This window comes from Ursus americanus, chromosome 22, assembly GCF_024610735.1.
Source record: "Ursus americanus isolate L20-20 chromosome 22, mUrsAme1.1.p, whole genome shotgun sequence".
NCBI classification, from domain to species: Eukaryota; Metazoa; Chordata; class Mammalia; order Carnivora; family Ursidae; genus Ursus; species Ursus americanus.
The window spans coordinates 1,672,250-1,689,233 of record NC_142148.1 but is presented as its reverse complement, the minus strand read 5'-3'; the positions used below and the strand labels follow the sequence as shown (position 1 = coordinate 1,689,233).

General features: G+C 55.2%; 1 protein-coding gene across 1 annotated transcript in view; it reads left to right on the top strand.

The window, feature by feature from the left end:
* Positions 1–16,984, top strand: part of OSBPL2 (oxysterol binding protein like 2) — a 40,432-nt gene that overhangs the window by 13,992 nt on the left and 9,456 nt on the right. Inside the window, exons 2-8 of the mRNA XM_045795208.2 lie at positions 1,292–1,392; positions 4,857–5,001; positions 7,022–7,097; positions 11,311–11,445; positions 12,001–12,098; positions 14,971–15,153; positions 16,652–16,759. Of these exons, the coding sequence (XP_045651164.1) occupies positions 1,356–1,392; positions 4,857–5,001; positions 7,022–7,097; positions 11,311–11,445; positions 12,001–12,098; positions 14,971–15,153; positions 16,652–16,759 (782 nt within the window). The 5' untranslated portion in view covers positions 1,292–1,355. The remainder of the gene's footprint in view (positions 1–1,291; positions 1,393–4,856; positions 5,002–7,021; positions 7,098–11,310; positions 11,446–12,000; positions 12,099–14,970; positions 15,154–16,651; positions 16,760–16,984) is intronic.

Here is a 16,984-nt window from a genome sequence, read left to right as displayed (position 1 = left end):
GGGAGGGGGGAGAGAGCTAGTGCACGGGGTGGGAGGGGCGGAGGGAGAGAGACTCTCAAGCAGACTCCACACCCAGCACGGAGCCCAACGCGGGCTTGATCTCACCACCCTGAGATCATGACCTGAGTCAAAATCAAGAGTCAGATGCTTAACTGCGCCCCATTGTTTTCTTTTTAAAAACTTGTTATTTTTAAAAATGGAAGTATAATTGACACAACATCACGTGAGTCTCAGGTGTACAGCCCGATGACGCTGACCTCACCGTGAGTGTAGCTGCCCCCGTCACCACCCGCTATCACAGCACCATTGAAGACATCCCCAAGCCACGCCTGCACCGCTGTGAAGCCTGGACCTCCCCTCCCCTGTTCCCCCACCCCCGGCAACTGGCAGTTTCTTTTCTGTATTTACAGGTCTGTTTCTGCTTTTTGTTTGTTTCTTTGTTTATTCATTTGTTTTTCGGCTCCATATATGAGTGAAATTGTGTGGTATTAGTCTTTTTCTGACTTACTTCACATAATAATACTCTCTAGGTTTATTCATGTTGTTGCAAATGGCAAGATTTCATCCTTTTTTATGGCTGAGTAATATTCCATCACACACACACACACACACACACACACACACACACACACACCATCATCATCATCATCTCTGTCCATTCCTCTATATGTGGACACTTTGTTGCTTCTACGTGTTGGCTCCTGTAAATATTGCTGCAGTAAACAGGGGCGCACTTGTCTTTGAGAATTAGTGGTTTCGTTTTCTTTGGGTAAATTCCCAGCAGTGGAATTGCTAGATCACGTGGTAATTCTATTTTTAGTGTGTGAGGACCCCCCGTGCTGTTTTCCACAGTGGCTGCACCGGCCTGCGTTCCCGCCAACAGCACCCGAACGTTCCTTTTTCTCCACGTCCTCGCCAACTCTTGTTGGTTCTTGTGGTGTTGAGTCTAGTGTTTATCATTTTCTTATACAACTGTAGGTAAGGGTTTTTAAAAATATCTTCAGATAATGAGTGCTTATTCTGTTATTCATTGACGGATATTTATATTATGAATGTTTCATATTTTTTGAAATCATGCATTTGTTAGAGCATTCATTTAATTTCTTTGCTTAAATTGTAAATTGAGATTGATTTCAAGAATGGTGATTGGGTATTTTTAAAATATTTTTAAACCATAAAACTTTTGAAAGCTAAGTATATGGCAGTGTGTTTCCCCTTAGATCTCCAGTGCTTGTTGGGTTTTTACCAGAAGGAAAGTTGACCACGTACAATTCCTTACATGTCGATGTAGGTCCAGTACGATGACTCCGTAGAAAGGCCGAGACCGGGTGGCAAGGGAGCCCGGCTACCGAAGGATGAACGGCGAGGAGGAATTCTTCGATGCCGTCACAGGTGAGTGGGGTAGGAAGTGACTCCGAGGCCACAGAGTCCCGGTCCCAGACTTGGCCTTGGGGGTGTGAGAAGTGTTGGTAAAGCCGTGCAGGCGAGAGACGGGGCACGGTCCCTGGGACTGACACTCAGCAGAAGCGTGTTGGGGGAGGCTCTGGGCTACAGGCAATAACCAGAAAGGGCAGCTGTGTTCCATCTGTAAAAGACTTGCCTTGGGGTGTGAACGCTTTTATTAGCAACCCTAAGAGAGATGGCCAGTTTCTTGTGTCATTGGTACTCACTGATCAGGCCTTGCTGTCTTCATGTTAGAGCTACCATTGCTGGGGCTGGGACACAGCCTGTCATCTGTTGTCCCATAGACGACAGTGCGAGCCTGCCGGGAGCTAGTGTGTGGTGGGGCCTGTGTGTGCACGTGTGGGGGTGGGTGCGGCGAAGGGGAGGGCAGGCCAGGCTGGCCCAGCTCACACTGGTTTTGAACAGCCTCTTCTCCCCATCGCTGGGAAGAAGCCCCGCGCGCCTGTGGGGGCAAGTGTGCAGCGACCGTATGGTTCTCATGACCCTTCACGTTCAAGCCAGCCGTTCCTTCTCTGCCCACCACCCCTCATGGTCAACATTTGGAACGTCGTGTGTCGTCTGCTGAGGACCTCTGTTGGTGGAAAGGAGCTTCAAGAGACTCTTGTAACCCAGCTCCCTCCTCGCTAGGTAGAGGGCTAGAACAGCAGCTTTGAGCTGTTTCTCTGGGCCAGGTTTTTAGTGACAGACTCTCAGGTCAGAGGGGCTCCTTCTGCCAACGGTTGCTGTAACTGTGCCCTCTGGGCCTGCTTGGCTGCGCGTGCCGGCACGTCTGTCTCCTGGAGGCCCGGCTGTTAGGGCATCTGTCACTCACCAGCCGCACTCCTCCCTCCAGACCCAGGGTTGCAGTGGGTTGGTGGACTGGCTGCCCCGGACTGACTTCTTCTTTGAAAGCCAAGAAGCAGGAGGCGCTGAGCTGCCTCCGGTTTTCAGAGGCCAAATTATCGAGTCCTCTCTCGTGATGTCGTAGCTGCAGTGCTCCTCGTAGACGTGCTCCTAAGAAGCATGTTGGTCTGCCTGACTGCTCACTCCGCAGTCACCTGGCTCGCCGCTGATTCCTGCCGAGCCCGGTGGTGGTCAGGCACTCACGTCCTTGGGCCACTGGGCCCTTGTCGGGGCGGCTGCGTCTGTAAGTGAGAGAGCCAGCCTTGGCGCGCCCCTCTCTTCGGGGTCTCGTAGGAAGTTTCCTTTCGCTTGGGACTGGCGTAGCCAGATTCCTGAACATCTCTGAACTTGGCCTGGAGAGTTTTCTCCAGAGAGGACTCGAGCTTCGTGCAGCACGCCGTTTGGAGAGACGCCTCTGCGTGTCCCTGAGACAGAGGTGGCGGGGGCAGCTGTCCGGGGGACAGTGCTTTCTCCCCTCAGTCCTTCGGTTCCAAACCAGATAATAGAAGAAAAGCACCGAGTCTCCCAGTGCAGTGACGCAGCCAGGAGAGCCGCAGAGTGCTGACTGCATCACTGCGGAGAGCCGGTCTGACTCTGGCTCTGTGGGAAAAGTAGGACAAAGTGTCCAAGCCCAGCACGGACCAGATGAACGGCTCGCTAGGCAGTTACTTTGGCCAAAGGATCAGCACCGTTAAAGGGGAAGGTCTTATTTTTTTATTTTATTTTTTAAAAGATTTATTTGAGAGAGAGAGGATGAGGAGGGGGAGGGGCAGAGGGCGAAGCAGGCTCCCTGCTGAACAGGGAGCCCGATGTGGGACTCGATCCCAGCACCCTGGGATCATGACCTGAGCCAAAGGCAGACTCTTAACCAGTGAGCCACCCAGGCGCCCCAAGAGGAAAGTTTTAAGGTTCAGGGAAATCATGTTCAGAAACAGACGGACCTATTAGAAGTGTGTGCCTTTGAGCGATCAGATCACAGGTGATTTCAGGTTTCTCTCTGCTTATCTGTCTTTTCTGTTTTCTACAATAAATACGTGTCGTGTATGAAAATGCTCAACCTGTTTACATAGCGTCGGCTTAATCTGAGAAAAGACTTCAGCGTGACTGTCAGTGATGAGTTGCCTTGTTTTCCGGGGTGTACATTCAGGCGGGACCTCCTAGCGTTGAGGAACCTGTGGGGACCAGGGACACTGGGGGTGGGGGCGGTTGGGCAGGTCCTGCAGGGCAGGGTGGGGTCTCTTTAGGAAAGGAGCGAGGGGCACCTGTGTGGCTCAGCCCCTTAAGCATCCGCCCAACTCTTGATTTCGGCTCAGGTCATGACCTCAGTCAGGGTCCTGGGATCGAGTCCTCAAGTGGGCTCCATGCTCAGCAGGGAGTCTGCTTCTCCCTCTGCCCCTCCCTTTGCCCCTCCCCCTGCTTATGCTTTGTCTCTCTCAAATCGATAAACAAATCTTAAAAAAAAAAAGTTTAGACTTGGGATTAAGTAGATGTTGCTCTTGGGTGGGTAGGAAGACCAGAGGTGACAGGCTGGTTCAGGAAATACCGATCGTTTAAGAGGCTCGTTGACAAACCTTTCAGAGCCATTGTGTGGTGAGTGTCAGTGCTGTCTTGGGACCCTGTCAACGGGGAGGAGCAGAAGAGAGGATTTTGTATGTATTCTCGGGAAAGTATAGCAGCAGATTTGTGTGTGTTTCGGGTCTGGCAGCGCTCCCCCGCCTGGCCTCATGCCCCGGGCCTCGCCTTCGTCTGCCAAGTGAGAGGCTGGCGGGAACTCAGTTCCCGCTCTGTCTCGTGTCATCGCTACAGTGGTCACGGTCACGGCCGAGCGCCGCGGTCCTTGAGCCCCTTCCCTGGCTGGGCGGGCGTTGTCCTGGCAGCCGCGGCTCAGCGCTGGCGAGCCCCGGAGCAGAAAGCATGTGCCTCAGTGGACTGTACCGGCTGATGTGAGAGGAAGCGGGCCACCTTTTCCCTGTAGCAGCCTGTTCCTTTGGGAGAAGGCCCTCCTGGTGGGGAAGTCCTTAGGAAGCCGCTGCCTGAGCTTCTGTTGATGTGGGATGCTCGCAGAGCTCCAGCCGCGCATTCCGCACTCGGGTTCTTGCCCACGGGTGTGAGTCTGGCAGCGCGCTTGTGTGGCACACGGTTCCTGTTCCATAGGAGCTACTGCCATGGCTTGTATTCTAGAATAAGACCTTGTGCAGTGACAACACGCTGCAGCCTCGAGGCGGGGCTGATGGCTGTCGGGCGGCCTGCCGCTGAAGCAAGGACAGACTACTCCCTGCCCGACAGCTGAACCTCGGCGGCCACGTCTGAGCTGCTCCTGGGAAAGCAGGCATGCCTGCATTCCCCGCCTCGGCCTGGGGCTCGTGGGGAGCAGAGCTGACCGTTGCAGCGTGTGTCAGTCAGAAACGATGTGGCGCTTCAGATAGTCTGCCGCGTGGTCGGACTCTTGGGGGTGGGCTTTTACGTCTTCCCAGTCCTGTGAGAATGACCATTCTGCTTGTCGTGTGCAGGCTTTGATTCTGAGAACTCCTCCGGGGAATTTTCAGAGGCAGATCAGAGAGTCGCTGGAGTGACGCATGTGGACACCGGCAGAAGTAACGGGCTTGGAAAGGTCGGGGAGCGGCCACCTCGAGAGAATGGAATTCAGAAGCACAGGTATGTCGTGGTGCAGGTGTGATTTAGAATCTTCCAGCATATCTGTGACCGCCCCCGCTGTGCTGCAGAGCGCCCCTTCGGCTCTCCTGAGCGACCCAGCCTGTGTCACCTGGGCTGGCGCCCCAGACGGCATCTGGCATCCTGAGGCGGTGAGAAGGCAGCCTCCGTCCACCCCACGATGACTTGCTTTGTGGCTTGAGGGAGCCCTCCAGCCTCACCCCAGACCCCGCTCTGAGCCTTAGACCCCCGTGCCTGGTAGATGCATGCACCGGGCCGCTCAGGTGCCCTGTCCCTGCCTCTGTTCGTCCATTCATTCACTGGGCAGATGTTGGAGCACGTCCTGTGTGCTCAGATGGCCTGTCCGAGAGAGGGCCGGGCTCTGCTGACCGGACCTTTGCCATCATCCCCTCAGCGCCCCAGGAATCTGGTTCACACGTTGGCCCGATGCCACCCTCTTTTCCCCATGCCCTGTTGCCCAGCTCTGACATGCTGGCCTCGTTCCACGGGTCTGGACCCCTCAGCCCTCGTCGCTCCTCTGTCGTACCCCGGTCCAGCTGGCACTGCTTCTCCTGTGCCTTGTGGCTCCCGTAACTGCTTCCACACCCTCTCGTCTCATCTCTGCTGTGGGCAGAGTCATCTTTCCACAAGACAGGTCTGACTGGGTCTCCTCCACCCCGTAGTTGGAATTCTTGGCCAATGTCCACGTGGTCCCCAGTGATGGCTGATAGAAGTCTCCCAGCTGGGATAGGGGACTGTAAGTTCACCCTCCTCTTGGGACGAGGACTGGGCCTACTCCTTTGGCTCCAGCCAGTCCTGTTGTCTCCGGTCCCAGCCGACAGGGGCTGCTTTCAAGTCCTCAGGGGTGCCCAGGCCGTTCCCACGGCGGAGCTCTCTGTGCTCGGCTCCCTCGGCCATGGCGCTCTTCTCTGTGTCTCTTTAGTTCTGGCTTTTCCCTCTTAACTCACAGAAGGCTTACCTCGGGGGGCCCCTTCCTGGCCCTGGCCAGAGCCACACCCCTCCGTGTGGCACCCCTTGCAGTTTGTGCCTGCCCCGCCGTGGCTGCCAGTGTTCAGGGCACCCAGAGGAGAGCTGAGGCTGGAGCCGAGCATTGGGTGCCTGCAGCCTGGCCCATGGTGCTCGCAAATGTTGCTTTTTCTTTCCCATTTCATCTCCAGCATTTCTGTTCTCCTCTCCCTATTACCCTTAAATAGACAGTGTGCCCTGAGCCGGCTGCCCCTAACATGATCTTCCCTGGGAGTGCGCGCCTCCCGCCCGGGCCAGCGCAAGCACTGTCACTGCTCTGAAGCCCAGAGCCGCCAAGCGGAGGTGTCCCCACCGGGGTGCCTGCTGCAGGTGCATCGGTGCTTACACAGACCCAGAAGTCAGTAGGGAGTGCGGGGTGGCTACGGGGGCCCCAGGAGCCGGGCGGCACCTTCTAGGGGCCCTCCACGCTATGGCTGCCTGCCAATGGCTGTCTTCAGTGTGTGGGTCCAGCGGCCTCCCCCCAAATCTGGATTCACAGCCCACTCAGGACCCCCTTTCCAGGAGGAGAGAGCATCTTATCCCAGCCCCAGATTCCCAGGAGGGAGACTGTCGTGCTTGCCCTGGAAGCCGGTGGGAAGGGAGCCTGACAAGGAATGTACCTCAGGAGAACAAACTCACGTTTAAAAGGGGCTTACGGCAGGCTTTTGGAAAGGTTTTGTTAATTCAGTTCCCTCTTGTGTCCTTGTGGCCCGGCCTCTGCCCATGGGCCCCCAACCGCTCCGGGGGAGGGGCGCCCTGTCCCCCGCTCTGTGGAGGGAAAGGAAAGTTGTGTGGTCACGGCCGTTTCCCAGGAGACCCTCCAGAGCACCTGTGCAGAAGCCTTTCTTTGGGACTTCACAGCACTGTAGCCGCCACGGCAGACAAATGCGTGTATGCGTCTAAAAACCGAGAATCTCATCCCTGAGCAAGGTCACGGGCGGAAAGTGAATCTCACGCTGGAGGAATAAACACCTGTTTCTTGGGGGCTTCTTTACAGGACGTCGTTGCCCGCCCCAATGTTCACCAGAAGTGATTTCAGTGTGTGGAGTATATTAAAGAAATGTATCGGCTTGGTAAGTTCAGATGGACTCATCTTGGGGCTTTAAGCCGAAACGTTTTTAATTCCTGTGAATTTGTTGCACCGCCGGTAGCTTAAGATGCGCTCTGCGTATTTGTAACAGGGTGAAGTGAAGGTGATAAAACAGGAAAGGGACAGAGATGTAAGGGGAAGAGGAGAGAAAAGGCCGGGATGTTTACAGGCAGAGGGAAAACAGTCCTGCAGGTCGCGCTCCTGACTAGACAGCGCCACGAGTGTCTGTGTCCAGCCCTGTGACGGGCTTGGAGGCGGCCGGCTTTGGACGGTCTGCACGAGTGAGGAGCGTCGGTGGGCTCCCTGACACATGCCGAGGGCAGGCCGTGGCAGCCGTGCAGGACTTGGGGCTCTGCCCGCCCCCCTCCCCGTGCTGGGCTGCACACGGAGCTCAGGTGCTCAGGTTTGCAGCAGCAGAGTTGGCTGACCGCTGTCTGGAGCCGCAGGCCTTTCTTCTCATGGGCTCCGCGATGGTGTCGACCGTCCGTGGAAAGGGGGGCTGTGCGCCTTGGGAGGGAAGGGTGCCCCCATGGGCCATGAGGTGACGCGGACTCCAGTGAGTGTTGTCCAACAGGCACGTGGCCCTGTCCCTGGCATGCCTCACAGGCATGCTGCTGCGTTTGCTTCTGCCTCAGCTGGCGGCCTTTTTCCCGGAGGAAACTGCATCTCTTCTCCCACTCTGTATTTTGAAATAATTTTGGACTTCTAGAAGATTGCAGAGGCACACTGAGCCCTGTTTACCCTTCACCCAACTACCCGTCATGGTGACCTCTCACGTAGTAGCCAGAGCTGTGAGCGAGACGAGGGGACTCCTGTCAGAGCATCACTGCTCACCGCGCACGGGGCTTGGCTTTCCCAGTTTTTCCCCTGCTGTCCTTCTGCTGGACGGTCATGGTTATTTATTTATTTATTCATTCATTCATTGATTTTTTCAAGGATTTCATTTACTCTTTTGACAGAGCATACAAGCAAGGGGAGCATCAGGCAGAGGCAGAGGGAAAAGCAGACTCTCTGCTGAGCAGGGAGCCCGATGCAGGACTCGATCCCAGGACCCCGGGATCGTGACCCGAGCTGAAGACAGGCGCTTAACCAACTGAGCCACCCAGGCACCCCTATGTTTCATTTTATTAAAGATTTTTATTTTTTTGTTTTTTTAGATTTTACTTATTTATTTGAGAGAGACAGAGATAGTAAGAGAGAGTACAAGCAGGGAGGAGAGGGAGAAGCAGGCTCCCCACTGAGCAGGGAGCCCAATGTGGGGCTGCATCCCAGGACCCTGGGATCATGACCTGAGCTGAAGGCAGATGCTTCGCTGACTGAGCAACCCAGGTGTCCCTAAAGATTTTTATTTTATTTTATTTTTTAAAAGATTTTATTTATTCATTTGACAGACAGCCAGCCAGCGAGAGAGGGAACACAAGCAGGGGGCGTGGGAGAGGAAGAAGTAGGCTCCCAACGGAGGAGCCTGATGTGGGGCTCGATCCCAGAACACCAGGATCACTCCCTGAGCCGAAGGCAGACGCTTAATGACTGAGCCACCCAGGCGCCCCAAGATTTTTATTTTTAAGTAATCTCTACACCCAACATGGGGCTCAAACTCACAACCCTGAGATCAGAAGTTGCATGCTTGTCTGACTAAGCGAGCCAGGCACCACACATGTCTCTTCTGTTTTAAAGTGGCACATTTGGGATTATTTTCTCTTAGCAGTCTTATCTCCCATGTTTTTCATGGTGTGAGCAAGTCAGGTCCAGGCAGGTGTGTCTGTCTGAAGATAGGTGATGCACTCGGCTAGCTCCTGGATCTTGAGGCTTGTTTTCATGAAGTGACAACATTACATTGCATTCCCCAAGGAATCCACCTTGGGGATAGGATGGATTCAGATTAAAGCTGAACAAAACATGTGGGTCTACACGTTCCCAGAGCTGCACCAGCTCGGCAAGCATGGGCTTTGCCTCTGAAGTGGAGACACCGCTCTCTTTCCTGCTCAGCCTGCTGAGCCGGCTGCCACGCGCTGGCCCACGCGGGCTGTTCCAGGCACGTGCGGCAGCAGGTAGGGCCGAGTTCGGTCCTGGCTCACCGCGGCACCCGTGGCGTCAGCCGGCGCTCATCACCCCCCGCCACACTTCATCACTTCCTGCCTCCCCTCGTATTTTGAAGCAAATTCCACTTGTGAATATGTCTCGTGTCGCTAAAGGATACAGATTCTGGGGTTTTTTTCTTTTTAATATTTTTATTTATTTGAGAGAGAGAGTGGGAGGGAAGGGGAGAGAGAATCCAAAGCAGAAGCCGCGTGGACCACAGAGCCCGACATAGGGCTCCATCCCAGGACCCTGAGATCCTGACCTGAGCCAAAACCAAGAGTGGGACGCTTAACTGACTGAGCCACCCAGGCGCCCCCAGATTCTGTCTTAACACGACCACAGTCTGGTATCCTAGTGCAGGAAAGGACATAGTCTGTTAATGTCATCAAATTCCCGGTTGTCTCAAGCGCCATTCCCGTGTCTGCGCTTCTCAGTCCGTGTGTGGACGCATCTTTGTTACTGCTCTCCTGACCTGGAGCGCCCGATGCTCAGTGCCCGAGTTGGCGATTTGTCGCGGAGCTCCGGCAGCACGGTCACTCTTCCTTTATTTCCTGCTGTGAATGTGGTTGGCGTAAGAAAGTCATGTATTTGGTTCGCTAGCATTACCCAGCGTGACCAGTATAACCAACTAGCGTGTCTTCTGTTGTTTTTTAAATTCATGGAGTTAAAGCTCCTCGATGTGTTCTGGTCCCCGAGCTGCTCCTTGGCTGGCAGTAGTGCCCTCAGGTTGGCTGTAATCCTTTACAGAAGATGTTCTGGTGCGTTCTGTACCTTTCTTGTCCAGGATCTGGAATCAGCCCCTTGTCCAGGAAGAGAGAGGACTCAAGACCACAGCTGGGCCCCAGGGAGGCTATCGGGTTGCTTTTTCTAGGTTTTTCCCCAGGGGAGAGAGCTAGGAGCTGTTTTGGTTTGTTTCAGCGATGCTTTAAATTTGGGATGACAGGATTGATCTAACGTCCTCTGTCTTATGTCTGTGCCTCTTTTCTCCCACACCGATAATCCCGTTTTTTAAAAAAGATTTTTATTAATTTATTTAAGAGAGAGAGCGAGAGAGAGAGAGAGAAAGAGAAAGAGAGCATGAGCAGTGTGAGGTGCAGAGGGAGCACTGAGCAGGGAGCCCAATGCGGGAGTCATCCTGAGATCATGACCTGATCTGAGGGCAGACGCTTCACCGACCGAGCCCCCCAGGCGCCCCCAGTAATCCCAGTTCCACAGCGGTGGAGACGGCTGGTTTAGGTGCGCATGCTTACCTGCTCTAGCCCACGTGCGGCACAGCTCTGGAGAGTAGGGCCACTCTGCTGCCAGCAGCGTGTTTACCGAAACGGGCAAGTTTGTTGGCTTTTGTGGTTCGTTTTGTCCTCAGGGTGCTCCTCAAGTCACTGTGCTTAAGTCGTCTGCAGTGACCTTCTCTGGGTGGCTGTGCCCGAGGGGCTTGTGTGCGCTTGTTTGTTTCATTTTATTCTTGATGTTTGGAGATTGCCTTTCTAAATTAATTTTGTTTCAAAATTATAAATCCAAAGTCAAATCTTTTGGATGAGATTCCAGTATATTCCAAGCATTTAGCTTCCTGTCCCTGACCTCTCTGTGCATGTCCCCTTCCCCGAGAGGGGACCTCTTGAGAACTTTCTGGTCTGTCTTCCCGCACATCAGAAAGTGGATTGTATGTTATTTTTCCCTCTTTCTTCAGACAAACTAGAGGATGTCCCACCGTTTCCCTGCACGGTACAGCCACAGCCATGTAGAGCCCCTGCTTACTCTTGCAGTCACTGTGTCGGGCGTCCTCCTGGGTCCCTGTTGGATGTTTGAGTGATGTCTGGTCTTTGGCTGTATGTTTGCCAGACGATCTGTGGGATGGGCTCCTGGAAATGGGACGGACACTAGACCCAAGAGTAGATGCATGTGCAGTTGTGCTCTGCGGCTGGGTCCCCAGGGGGCCTCTTTCCCCCCAGCCTCGCCCCTAGGCGGGTTTGGGTGTGGCCTCTTGAGCCAGTGAGCAGTGGGGTCTGCCCATAGTTGACTTCCTTTCCCCTGAAGAGTAAGGCGAGCATCTTCCCTGTGCTCCGAGCAGGGTGGGCGTGAGCCCACTGGTGATGGGTCTTCCCTGCTCCTTCTAGGAGCTGTCCAAGATCACCATGCCCATCGCCTTCAATGAGCCTCTGAGTTTCCTTCAGCGGATCACAGAGTACATGGAGCACGTGTACCTCATTCACAGAGCCTCCTGCCAGCCCCAGGCCCTGGAAAGGATGCAGGTGGGTGATGGGCTCCTTTCAGGGTCACCGGACATTGAGCTTGGGTGGGCGCCAGACTCTAGTTTTTAATGAACTCAACACCATTTGACCAGCCACGTCATGGTAGGGGCCAGGCACCTCACCAGGGGGACGTCGGGGGGAAGGGCCCATGTGGCTCACACTGACTTTTGGGTGCCGTTTTGCTCGATGGCTCTGGCGTTTGTCCCGGAGCCTGATCTACGGGTGGCGGTGGGCCCTGTGCCTCGGCTCCTCCTGGGTCTTCCTGGAACTGGCATCCCGTGTGCCTGCGGGTGCACCGGCCAGACTGACCGGCTGTGCCGCAGGGCTTCTAGGCCTGGGCAGGCTGGGGGGGGGGGCAGAGCCACACAGAGTTCCTGCTTGCGTGGCTTTGAGGAAGTGCCTGTGATAAATGGCATTGCTCCGGAAGTTCTGTAATCTCAAAACATGTGACAAGCGGGGGACTGAGGTCGCCAGGAGCGCAGGCTGGCCCCAAGAAGCTGTATACCTGCAGCATCCCGGTGACGCCTCACCCACCGCCATGTGCATTGCTCCCAGTGCGTGGCAGCCTTCGCGGTGTCTGCAGTGGCTTCCCAGTGGGAGAGGACCGGCAAGCCCTTCAACCCCCTCCTGGGAGAGACTTACGAGCTGATCAGGTAAGGGCTCAGGCCATTGGGGTCTTGAGGGCTGGGGACGCAGAGGGAGAAGGCGCCTCGTGGCTGGGGGCGCAGTGCGCATCACAGCGCCCCAGATAAAGCGGAGTGGAGATGGGAGAGCGCGCAGGGCGTCGGAGTGCGCTGCGCAGGAGGGTGGGCGGGCTCATGTCACATGAAGAGGGAAACAGGCCCTAGTGAGTAAAGCCAGCCCGCGTCACCAGGGTGTCTTAGTAAATGTCACGGAGGGGCAGCTGGAGCTGGCGCGTGCAGCAGCCGCAGAGGGCGTAATCGCAGCCTCCTGAGGCCGGCGAGGAGCTGCGGCGACTGGGATCCCTCTGGGTGGAGTTTCTTTCAGGCAGCTCCCCAGCTGCCCCCGAGCTTCTGACCCAGTCTTCGAGGCCCCCCCCCCAGGACAAGCCCTGCCTGTGGCGGTCTGGCCGGGGGCCCTGGGAGGGTGGGCTGGGCCTGTGTGGGGTGCTCTTCCGACCCCGCTGCCCATGCGAAGTGCCCACCCAGACCATAGGAGCTAAAGCCGACGGCAGTGTTGTCTTTGTCCATCACGGGATCAGCGGGGTGAAGGGCAAGCTGCCCAGCCCGGTGCGTGGTCCTCTGTGGGGCCGTTCGGGGTCGGCGAGAATAGTTTTTACTCCACCTCTCCCTGGGTTCTGCGGGAGTTTATTGCAATGTTTTATTAAATACAAGGTTGTTTTTAATTATAAGAGCATGTTCCTTATAGAAAATGTGCAACTTGAGCAAAGTGAGACAAGTCAGACGTGCTCCTTTGGAGTTAACGTGCTGGTGGATTTCCTTGTGTGTCGTGTGTGTTCACACCATGTGACTGTGGGAGTTTGTATCGCTTGCCACTTGGCGTTGTGCCGTCCTCGTGTCCCCACAATGCGGTGGGCTTGTGCGGAGTCACGCTGCTGTGTGTCGCGTCTGACGTGTGTGGGCAGCGCTGCTGCGTTCTGTTGTGATGCAGGTCGCGGCGTGTTGTGTGGCCCCTAGCAACGTGTGTTATCCGTGATTACGAGTTCTTCAAAGGCGAGTGAATGGTTGTGGGGGTGTTGGTCTGCTTGAGTCAGCGCGCTGGGGGTGTGCGGCGCTGACATGCTTGTGCAGGGGCCAGGTGTCAGCGCTGGGTTCAGACCTCGCCAGCCGAGCCGTCACCTGGAGCGATGCCTGCAGGCCTGCACCTCTTCACGGAAATCACTGAGCTGGGGAAGCGATACGTCTGTCTAGCTAAGGCGCTCGCCGTCTCCGGCTGCCCCGGGCGGGCCTGCTGTTGGCCCTGTGGCGTGGCCCCCCACCGCGTGCTGCTGGCGTTGGGGGCAGCGGCCCGCTTCTCTGAGGCACTGACAGGCTGGCTGGCCCCGAGCACTCAGGCACCTGCTTTTGAAATCCTGTTCCCCTGAGGAGGATGGCAGTGAGCAGTCAGGAGGGGACCCTGGGTGAAGATGGCAAGTCCTTGCTCCTTCAGTTCAGAAACGGGAAACTGAGGCCCACAGGAGGGAAAAACCTGCCCTGAGAGTCACTCTTCAGGGAAACTTGTTCTGAATTCATGTGGAGAGTTCTTTTTTTCTAGAATTAGTCCTCTTGAGCGACAGTTATCTCTCTGCACTCAGAGGGCCGTGGTGCCGGAGTTCGAGACTCTGACCTTGTCTAGCTCTGTGGAAATTGTTAGCATTTTTGTTTATTCAGAAGCTCCGTTAACACATCTTGAAAAGAGAAATTAAAACATAATATAAAAGAAGTTCTAGACAGCAGGGATAAGCAATACGGATTAAAAGACTGGAATGACCCCGAGGTGCTAGACAGTGTGACACACCTGCGTATCGTCTTTTCCAGGAACTTCATTCAGGGGCTGAGCCGGTTTCCACTGACAGAGAACCGAGCCTTCCTTCTAATCTTGCAGGTGCCACGCGTGTCACATCCTGGCATCCGGGTCGCACGTGTGGCCTGCTTGCTGTGGGCAGGGCCCTGAGGGGTCTTCCTGTTTGACGAGCTACGTAACTGAACCAAGTCATGCTCCATGTCTTTCTCCCTACAGATTTCTATTGTAGACCAAAAATAGCACTTTCTTTTCTTAGACAAGTGTTCATTTTGTAAATTACATACCTTGGTAGGCAACCTTTTAAAACCTAGTTTTTCAACTTTCCTTCCTCTGTGATGATTGGAAATTCTGATTCCAGTTAAGTTAGTAATTATGTGGTTTAGCTTTTATAATTTTTAATGACTACAGCTGTAGGTGTATTCACAGTTCCGGAACAATTAAAAACTGACATTTTTATTGAAAAAGAACATGTACTAAAAATCCTATTTCCTGGCCAGGAGTGTCTTGGGACATCAGACGTTCCATCACAAAACTTCCAGGAGCCTTAGAAGAAGGCTAGAGAAGAACCCCCTTAGGCACTGGGCGTCCCTCGAGGACCAAGATGGCAGTTTGGTATCAGGGCCTCTGCGTCCCTAGTTCTGGGACACCACCTAGACCTGCGTGTGCTGGGGGGTGGGGGCGGGGGGCGTGTGAGCAGAGGGTCAGGGTGGAGGTGGCCCCTCCACGCTATTCCTCGTTCTGTGTAGTGTTCAGAGGTGTCCCAGAGGCACAGTGGACGCGTGTGCGAGTGTGTGTGTGTGTTGGGGGAGGTCCGCGTTAGGCCACATGTGCTATCAGAGAGCAGGTGTTGGATATTTCTGCCACTTGGGGGGCATGGAGTGTGTGTGTTCGCCTTTCCTGGTACCCCTCCCAGATGCGAGGGCTGGGGTGGGCCCGCTGTGCCAGAGCCTGCAGGGCTCCCCCAAGAGGGGTGCTGAGCTGGCCTTTGTCGGATTTTGCAGTCTCTAATGTGGCTCTCTTCCCTCTTGTTTTTGTGCCTAGGGAAGATTTGGGATTCAGATTCATATCTGAACAGGTCAGCCACCACCCCCCCATCAGTGCATTTTATTCAGAAGGCCTCAATCAGGACTTCCTGTTTCACGGCTCCATCTACCCGAAGCTGAAATTCTGGGGCAAGAGCGTGGAGGCCGAGCCCCGGGGCACCATCACACTGGAGCTGCTCAAGTGAGTGCGGCGGCCGGGATCTCAAATGGCACGCGGACTCTTCCTCCCAGTGGAAGGGTCACAGCCTTGCTCCGTTGAGGCCTTTGCAGCTGCAGACGCTCCTTCAGATGGGAGGTCCCCCTCAGACCCCTCCCCGGGACGGGTGTGATTCGCACTCCTGGTTGCTGTGCGCTCGGCACGATCCGGATAGCTGCAGTCCCTGCTGCTGCTAGCTCTTCTGCTTGCTGACCACCCCAAACGTAGCAGCTTCCAGCAACCACCGTTGGCTCTCCCACGTGGTTTCTGATGGCTGGGACCGGGGAGCCGTGTAGTAGGCCGCCCTGGCTCTGGGCCCTGTGAGGGGGCAGAAGCCACGGTGTCTTATGACCTCATCTCAGAAGTGACCCTAACCTTAAACCTTGAACCCCCGTTGGTCACACAGACCTACCCTGCTTGAGGGCGGGAGAGAGACGCAGGATGAATCCCAGGCGGAAGGGAACATTGAGGGGCGTCCTGGAGGCTGCCCACGTGCCCGTTAAATCTCCGTCCCAATGCTCCCCAGTGCAGTGTTGATCAGACACCTTGCAGAGCAAAACCTGAATCTCTAGTGGTCGCCTGGATGTTGCAAAGCCATCGTAGACGTCCAGGCCGCGGCATGCCACGCGTTCTCGCAGGCGCTAGTCCTGCTCCCTGTAGCCTGCTGTAATGAAGCATTTGGTATCGTTTTTGCTTTGTGCTGGCCCAGCCTGGCTGGTGGCCAGAGAATACCAGTACCTGAGCTCCATACATCTCCGGGCCCAGGGAGGGCACCCCCTTTTCTGGGAAGCGTGCCTGTCTTGCATCGTCTTTGCTTTCTTGGGGTGAGGCATGCAGAATTGAAACATGGCAAACCTTACTGATGAGTGTGTTTGGGTTCCCTTGGAAATTTGGGGGGTTCCAAATATTTGTCCTGAATACTTCTGCCCTGAGCCGGTCTCTGCCCTTCAGTATGGCTCTTTGACGCAGCTGCCCTCGAGACCAGGTCTGGTGCTCTCGCTCCACCTCCGTGGGGCTTTCTCCTTGGGTCAGGCCATCTGGGGAGGAGGAGGACTACATGCAAGGGTGTTTGGGAAGTGGTTCCCAGCGGTCGCGTGCGCCCCAGCCTTTGTGCCATGGAACGGCTGCCTGGACGCCTGGGCCGGCGCGGGATGTGCAGCTCTTGCTGGCGGAGGGGCTGTTGTGCTGACAGCCACCCAGGACAGCTGAATCTCTTTGTCTCGGTGGTCTCCTGTTGCTTATTAACTTGTCCTGACATTTCAGTAGAAAGCTTTGTTGATGCTACAAAGGAAAGCAGAAATAAATTTCAAACAAATGCTAAATAAATCGCCACCGTTGGAGGGAGTTCAAAGCAATATTCTGCTCTTGTACAGGTTTTAAGGCAATTATGGTTTAATTCTGTCTGGTATTTCGCTTTTTAGGTCACGCAGCGTCTTCCTCTTTGCTGGCCTCTGACTTGCTTGTTTTCTGGCATGTTTCACAGACACAATGAAGCCTATACCTGGACCAACCCCACCTGCTGTGTACATAACGTGATCATCGGGAAGCTCTGGATAGAGCAGTATGGGACGGTGGAAATTGTGAACCACAGGTAACAGAGTCCACGGCGCGTGATGGCCAGAGACCGCGAGCAGTGTGCAGCCGTGCCGTGTGCTGTGCTCCACGCGGCGGGGTCCGTTCTCAGGGCGTGCCTTGCCCGCACGGAGGGCCAGGCCCAGCGCTGGCGGCATCTCTCGTGCCCCTTGTTGCTTCTTGTTTCGGTAGTAGTCATGACAGTGAATTTATTTTGAAATTTTAAAGTACACTAAAGAATGGT